The 8,844-nt window shown below is 34.6% G+C and overlaps 1 protein-coding gene across 1 annotated transcript; it reads left to right on the forward strand.

Annotated features, from left to right (window-relative positions):
- Positions 1-451: 451 nt before the first annotated feature.
- On the forward strand, positions 452-4,029 carry LOC111411823 (pentatricopeptide repeat-containing protein At3g63370, chloroplastic). Its single transcript, XM_023042446.1, has one exon. The coding sequence runs from the start codon at positions 567-569 to the stop codon at positions 3,429-3,431; it is 2,865 nt and encodes a 954-aa protein (XP_022898214.1). The 5' UTR covers positions 452-566; the 3' UTR covers positions 3,432-4,029.
- The last annotated feature ends 4,815 nt before the right edge of the window (positions 4,030-8,844 follow it).

Raw genomic sequence — 8,844 nt, forward strand, 5'->3', positions numbered from 1 at the left:
TAATCTATTAAAATTCATGAAGTATTTGATTTTTTAAGGACTAAATTGAAAGATTTCTATATTTCATCAACTTATTATGTAATATTATAAAGGGGTATTTTGGGTATCAAAATTAGTCAAAGGCTATTTTGGAAAAATGACCTTTCTATTTGGGTCATTTCCATGTATTTCCCGGGAAAAAATGGGGGAAATGGGCATCGTCCTCTTACTTTTTATTTTTCGATTAACTTTTAGATTATTTTATTATTTTTTTATATTAAAATTTGAAATATTTTAAATACATTTAATTATAAATTCGCTTTCTAAATTAAAATATTAATTTAAATAGTCGATTGAAACATAATTTTAAGGTCGACTCTTTAAAATAGAAATTGATAGCATCTGAGTTTCTCGGAGATCTCTAAATACTCTAAAGGTTGTGTTGATCTCGAACTGTTCAAAAAAAAAAAGAATGAATCACGACATCAAAGCCCAAACGCAGAAATGAATCTTTCTGAGTTATAATTAATAATACCGTAAGATAGTCTCCAAGCACGCCTACTATAATATATAGCAAGTACTCCATCATGGCATCACCCATGCAGGAAGTAGGGTCAATGGCCACGTTAATCCCACATATTACCTTTGGCTCTCCTTCAATCTCAACACGGCACCCCTCGTTCAAGAAAACCCACAAAAAAAGTCTTCTCAGAATCTCCAAAACGCCTCGAAAACCCATCCACTTAAAAGGAGCGTTTTTATCACCCACTCGTAGTATAAGCTCCAATTATAATCAAAACCAGTGTCTAGATGAAGCTCTGTCATTGGCGCTTGATTTTTGTGCAAGCGAAAAGTTCCTATCACAAGGCAGACAAATCCATACCCATATAGTAAAAGGCAACAATGTTTGCGATTTAGTGTTCTTGAATACAAAGCTCGTGCTTATGTATGGGAAATGTGGATGTTTATTATATGCTGAGAGGGTGTTCGATGGAATGTTTGAAAGAAATATTTTTACTTACAATGCTATGCTTGGTGCTTACGCGTCAAATGGGGAGCTTTTGAAAGCAATAGAACTTTATGCTGACATGGGAATCTTGGATATCCCTGTGGATGCTCATACATTTAGTTGTGTATTGAAGGCATGTGGTGGTGTTAAAGACTTGTTTGTTGGAAGAGAAATTCATGCATTGGCGATAAAATTTGGGTTCGTTTGTAATGATATTTTACTTAATTCTTTAGTAAGTATGTATTACAAGTGCAATGATCTTAATGCAGCAGAATTGTTATTTCATAGAATAAGTAGTAGAGGGGATGTTGTGCTTTGGAATTTAATGATATCTGCATATTCAGTAAATGGGATGAGGAAAGAAGCTTTCAGGCTTTTGGTCGAAATGTGGAATCTTGGTGTTACCCCCAGTACTTACACTTTTGTGGCTGCTCTTCAGGCATGTGAGGAGCGAATTCTTGGGAGTTCTGGCATGGAAATCCATGCTGTTGTTTTGAAATCTGGTTTTCATTACAATATCTATGTTGCTAATGCTTTGCTTATCATGTACGCAAGATCTGGGAAATTGAATGAAGCTGAGAAAGTTTTTCTGCGTATGGATGAGGGGGATTATGTTTCCTGGAATTCAATGTTATCCGGTTATGTACAAAATGGCCTTCATAATGAAGCGCTGGATTTATTTGCTGATATATTCAGAGATGGTCAGAAACCTGACCATGTTTCAATTATAGGCGTTCTTTCTGCCTGTGGCAGGTCAGGAAAGCTGTTGAATGGGATGGAAGTTCATGCTTTTGCTTTGAAAAATGAGCTAGATCTTGAACTGCAAGTTGGCAATACCCTGATAGACATGTATGCAAAGTGTACTGAGATAAGTTATATGGACTCTGTTTTCCATAGAATGCCATGTAAAGATTACATTTCTTGGACAACAATCATTGCTGGCTATGTTGAAAATAATTTTCACATGAAGGCCTTTGAACTGTTCAGGAAAGTGCAGTCAGAAGGAATGGATGCTGACAGAGTGATGATTGAAAGCATTCTTCTAGCGTGTCATGGGTTAAAATGCATTTTGCATGTGAAAGAGATTCATTGTTACATGATGAGAAGAGAATTATCTGATCGTATCCTACAGAACACTCTCTTGGATGTGTATGGAGAGTGTGGACATGTAGATTATGCATGCAATATCTTTGATTTGATTGAAGTAAAAAATATTGTATCGTGGACAAGCATGATAGCTTGCTATGTCCATAATGGACTAGCATATAAGGCTCTTAAACTTTCATCCTACATGGTAAAATCAGGTGTTGAACTGGACTCTATTGCACTGCTGAGTATGCTCTCTGCTGCTGCTGATTTATCAGCACCGAGAAAAGGCAAAGAGATTCATGGTCATTTGCTTAGGAAGTGTTTTGTTTTAGAGGGCCCCATTGCGAGCTCACTCGTGGATATGTACGCCAGCTGCGGGACTGTTGACAACTCATATAAGGTTTTCTGTCATATTAAAGATAAAGATTTAGTTTCATGGACGAGCATGATCAATGCATATGGAATGCATGGTCATGGTAGGAGGGCAGTTGATTTATTTAGAAAGATGGAGGCTGAGAAACTTCTTCCTGATCATGTTGCCTTTTTGGCACTTCTCTACGCGTGTAGTCATTCATCAATGGTTGATGAAGGCAAACAATTTTTTGAAATAATGCGGCATCAATATAAATTGGAGCCATGGCCAGAACATTATGTCTGTCTGGTTGATCTTCTGGGTCGTGCAAATTATGTGGAAGAGGCATTTCAAATCATTAAATGTATGAAAATGGAGCCAACAGCTGCTGTTTGGTGCGCTCTCCTTGGTGCTTGCCGAATTCATTCTAACTCTGAAATAGGAGAAATAGCTGCAAGAAAGCTTCTTGAAATTGAACCGGTGAATCCTGGAAATTATGTGCTTGTTTCTAACATGTATGCTGCAGAAGATAGATGGGAAGATGTTGAAGCAGTGAGGATGAGAATGAAAATAACAGGACTGAGGAAGGATCCTGCTTGTAGTTGGATTGAGGTAGGAAATACGGTTCATACATTTATTGCTAGGGACAGGTCTCATCCAGATTCTGATGGAATCTATTCAAAATTAGCTCAGATTACGGAGAAATTAGAGAATGAAGGAGGTTATGTTGCTCAAACTAGGTATGTGCTGCATAATGTAGAAGAGAAAGAAAAGGTCAAGATGCTTTATGGGCACAGTGAAAGGCTTGCTATTGCCTATGGCCTACTTACTACTCCCAAGAGAACAACGATTCGAATCATGAAGAACCTTCGTGTATGTGGTGATTGCCATACTTTCACTAAGCTCATTTCCAAGTTTTTTGAACGAGAAATTGTAGTGAGAGATGCCAACAGATTTCATCATTTTAAGGATGGGGTCTGTTCCTGTGGAGATATCTGGTGATAGTTTGAATGTGTAAAAATGTTTCTATAAAAAGAATCTGCTCCGGATACATTTTGGCAATCTCACTTGTTGATATTCTTGGGTCTCCTTGTAAATTGTAAAGTGGAGAGCTGAATCAGAGACATAATTATAGTAGTTATGAGCCAAAGAAAAAATGCCCTTGAGAAGCTAATGACCATTGATATCTTTGTAGCATCTTTCCCATGGCCAAAATATGCCTGTTTCCATGCAGTTGCAGAGGGTTCACTGTGAACAACTTCGAACAACCTAATTGTCAAAAAAGGTTGAGAATCAGGGCCAACCAGAGGGTGGCTGACAATTCTGTGTATGAAACAAGCAATGTAAGTAAATGCAAGCCTACTGATCTTTCCCTTTTTCTTTGAGTTTGATTTGGCCAAAAAATGAAATTTTGATCTTCATATAGGGGATTAGTGTTTCAAGAATTCAGCTTACTTCTTTGCCTCTGACTATCATTATGATGTAATCAAATTTGAGATCGTTTCTTGACATGTATATCCTAGTATTGTAAGTAACAATCAGGCTTTCTTTTCTCCATTTTTTTTAGGAGCTTGTAAAAAAAGATGATGAAGTAGAAGAAGCAAGGATAAAAATTAAAATATAGAAGTATTCATGGAATTGTTAATTTTTTTTCATTTATACGTATTATATCATACATTTATCAACTTTTTCCCTTGATGAAATTATACATAAGAAAATGAACTCCTACATAATTGGACGAATAAAAATTAACTAGAACAAGTTGACATACAAGCCCGCCCGGGAATCATAGGGACCCTGCAAATTAGCCAATCTCCTAGATGACATCAGTTAAGTCCCATCTTCATATATCCTTGTCCCCCAGCTGCACTTTTTGAAACTTATTGGGAACCTAGTTCCATTGAAATAGCAAAGTGGATTGACAGAAAACAATGAAGTTATCATTGTAATAGGAACTTACAATAGTCTATGGTACAGAGGTGAAGATCTGCATTAATATTGTATGGCAATACCTCTTAAGTTTACATTCGCCGCTGGGATGGGTTCTTCCCCTTCTCTTGTATGCCATTTTCCTTACGTACTTTTCATATCTTGGACTTGTTGGGATAGTTTGCCTTCATGCCTTTGTAGGTTTCTGATTGGAGTGTACGGGGTGGCTCAATATGGTCGGTTTGATCTAAAATCAAGCCAACTCATTTATTTGTTTCATTCCAACCCAATCAAGTTTCGGTCGAGTTGGGTTCAGTTGAGTTGGTCGCTTTAGACACAAAAAATCATAAAAATATGCTCGACAATAAAAACCTATTAACCACAACGTTGCGGCCATGAACAAAAACTTGTAATTAAGTATGAAGGAAAGTGTATATATTATAAAAATTATCATTTCGTTTAAAGGAAAAATAAGCCAGAAACCAAGCCCCAAATTATCACATTTTCAAAACATAAATGAGTAATCAACTTACGAGTTAAGAGTGCCAAAAGGAATAAAGTCCGGCGATTAGCGACAAGCCTAGATGCAAATAGAGTTCGACATTTAGGTTAGACTAGAGAGAAAGAGGAAGTATCAGAGAAATGATAAAACTTTTTAAACTAGATCCGTGGGGTTTCAATTTTTTAATTTGTCTATTTATTATTATTATTATTTTAAGTAGCGGGTTTTATTGGTTTTGATGGATCAACCCAACGCATTTGTTTCTAAAAAAAATCCAACCCAATAGAATTTTAAGAAACAAACTGGTCAATTTAATTTGGGTTGGTCGGTTTTCATGGATTGGTTCGGTTTTGCCCACCCTACCTATCTTTTGTGGAATGGATTCAGACAATAATCTTGTTCTCTCTAAATATGAAACTCTTGTAACTAAGGCTATTCGCTAAAAATTCTATACCGCAAGTACACGGGTCGCGTTAAAGTAATAAAGTGGACCTTTTGAGTCTGAATTGTCGATCCCTTGATGAATGTGTACTTTAGATTACACAACCTTAATTAATTTAATTCTAACAATAAAAATGAACACACACAATTAAAATATGATTTTGAAACAAGGAAATTAAATAAAAACCTATAAAATAAGAAAATATAAAATCTTGAAAATTTCGGAGGACAACATGATTGTGATTCAGGTTTCGCTTAACCGTCGCCTAATTAATTTCTCCACAAGCCAATTAACGAATTATTTATTTACGATGTTTAACCCGATCTTTCAATTTTAGTTAATTACCTCTCTAGAGTGAAATTAACCCTAATCGATTGGTTTAACCTACTATATCTCTATGTCAGTTAAAATCAAACAATCGTATTCAATATTTTTGAAAATAGCTCAATGGGTCACCTAGAGCTAGGTATATATTTCTATTCCCTACACAAACCCAAGGTTTCTACTATTAGATCTAAAATGCACAATCTTCTCTCGAACGATGTACAAATCACTATACACATTCATTATAAATGAAAATGCATGAAATATAATAGTAGGAACACATGAAAATAAGCAATTTAATATTAAAGAGCAAATATTAAAATTAATCAAGACTAGGTTAATCTACAACCATAATCCCAACACAAATAATTAGCCCATATATATATATATGAATAAAAAAAGAATATTTTATACAATACATTTCAGGTTTGACAAAATAATGGAGATAATACAAGATTATAGATAAAACCCTTTTATTGGATTTTTTAAGATGAAATTGCTTGCTTTTGATTTCTCCAAAACCTTGCCAAATCCTTTGATTGAATCTCCTTGTGCTCTAGGTTTGATCTCCAAAATACCAAGAATTGAAAGGAGAAAAATAAAAGAAAAAGTAAATGAAGAAGCAGAAGCCGACAGAAGAAGACTCAAGAAATCGTGAGGAAATACACGAAAATGGCTCTTTCACTATAGCAAAATTTGACATTGGCCTTTGACCCATTAAATGAATTTAAAAAAAAACAAAGTAAGTTAAAAAAAAAACTTCACAGTAAAATGCCATTTTACCCTCAGACTGTTTGAAAATCTCAACCGACCGACCGACCGACATCGTTCTTGACCGACCGACGACCAACACCGACATCCACCACCGGCAACGACCATCATTTACACCGGAAATAAAATAACCGGTTAGTTTTCATCACTTTTCTCCAGTTAATGCGGTTCATGTGTAAGTTTATAGCATTTTCCTTATTATTCGGTTTAATTAGATCCATGGGCATGAGTAGTTAGATTGTGGGCAGGTGGGAGTGTAAAAAATGTGGATTATTAGGTTTTTTTGGAGCTCAGTGGCCGGGAATAGCGATTTCCGGCCATTCCCGACCACGGTCGATTTAACAGTCGGGTAAACTGACTGTTACACAGTCTGGGTTAGTTTAGACCGACTGTTAACGGCCCAGACTATATTCAATTTTAAATTTTTTATTTGATTAAATAGTAATTATGTTATTTATTTATTTAATTTTTTATCATTGTCAATATAATATAATATAATAATTGAAATATTGTAAAATTAACAATGTTGATTCTTTTTTTTTATGAAATTATCTTTAATTTATTTTTTCAAATTTATTTAAATAATATGAATAGTCTTTACATTTTAAAAAAAGGTAAAGTAATTATTTATTTAATTTTTATATTTGTCTTTTATATAATTTAATAATTGAAATATTCTCAAATTAACAATGTTGATTCTTTTTTTTTTTTATGAAATAATCTTTAATTTATTTTTTCAAATTTATTTAAATAATATAAATGGACTTTACATTTTTTCAAAAAATGTAAAGTAATTATTTATTTAATTTTTATATTTGTCTTTTATATAATTTAATAATTAAAATATTCTAAAATTAACAATTTTGTATTGTTCCTTTTTTTTATGAAATAATCTTTAATTTATTTTTTCAAATTTATTTAAATAATATAAATAGTCTTTACATTTTTCAAAAATGTATTTAATTTGAAATTTTTTGTTTGTAAATATTTTTTCCAAATAATAATTATTTTATTTAATTATTTAATTTTTATAATTTTCTTTTTTATATAATTTAATAATTGAATACATAATATTGTTCGAAATTAACAATTTGTTTTGTTCCTTTTATTGTTCTTTTATGAAAATCTTTGATTTTTTTTCAATTTATTTAAATAATATTTATATTCTTTAATTTTTTTGACAATACATTTAATTTGATTTGTTATTTTTTTTGTAAATATATTTTTCAAATGTAATATTTGTGATTGTATGGTAGTTAGAGTTCGGTTCTCTTGATTTTGTGAGATTATGCTTTTTTTTGTTATCTCTTGTTCAATGCTATAACATTTGAATTTTTGTAGGATGGAGTATCATTTAGATGCAGAGTTGAGACGGATGTCGAGGAAAGCTACTTGGAACAGTAGTTTTGAGAGTTTTACTGTTGTGTTGGAGCTGCTCGATGATCAGCACGGAGATATGCTACGACAATCCTTCTTGTCTCCACTGTACTAGTTGCGAGAGGTGCAATACTCAGGACAGATCATTGATGCATTTCTATGTCGACTTCTGAGGCCAGTCGACGGCGATTCCCTCTAGTTCGACCTCGGGGGCAAGGTCGTCAGTTTCTGGATGTTTGAATTTACATTGATCACTGGACTGAGGATTACGGGCGACGATACAGCCATGGAGAGAAGTAATAGGCTGTACGAGACGTACTTCCAAGGATATGGGTCGGTGCTTCTACCCGACTTGATGGTCGCGATCAGGGGGTGCGACCATATGCTAGATAGATTGAAACTTGGGTTGGTCTACATCCTCGAGAGTGTGATGAGGTGTCATCATAAGAAGACTGCCATCGACATTTTTCATTTGCAAGTTGTTGATGACATTGATGCGTTCAACAACTATTCGTGGGGCCGAAGATGCTACGAAGACACCGTACATGTGTTCACAGATCGCACTCGAGGCCCAAGGGGTCGATGAGTAAATACGATACATATGGATTGCCGTTAGCGGTGCAGGTAAATGTTTAATATAATCAAAGTTAAAGTTTTAGTGTATTACATTGATACTTAATAAGTGTATGTGTTACAGATTTGGATGTATGAGACAGTTCCTGTATTAGGGGCCCGCTTTGCGCAGCGAGGGGAGACACGCTGCCCTCGGATGCATCATTTGAGATCATCGATAGTGGAGGGATGTCCCATTGGGAAGCAGTTATCGGCCCTCCTCGACGATCCTCAGGTAAGTATTATACATTTGTGATTTATATTATACGTAATTTAAAATTTTGTTTACATGATCGTTAAGTAGTTGAAATGTCAATATGTCAGCTTGAAGTCATACCTGAGTTGACACCATCGATGGAAGAGGAGGCTCGGGGTCTTGTGCGAGATTTAGGCGTTCCGCACACCCCAGACGAGGAGATGTCCGATCCGAGCTTGGATCGAGATTGGGTATGTGAATG

This window comes from Olea europaea, chromosome 16, assembly GCF_002742605.1.
Source record: "Olea europaea var. sylvestris chromosome 16, O_europaea_v1, whole genome shotgun sequence".
Lineage (NCBI taxonomy): Eukaryota > Viridiplantae > Streptophyta > Magnoliopsida > Lamiales > Oleaceae > Olea > Olea europaea.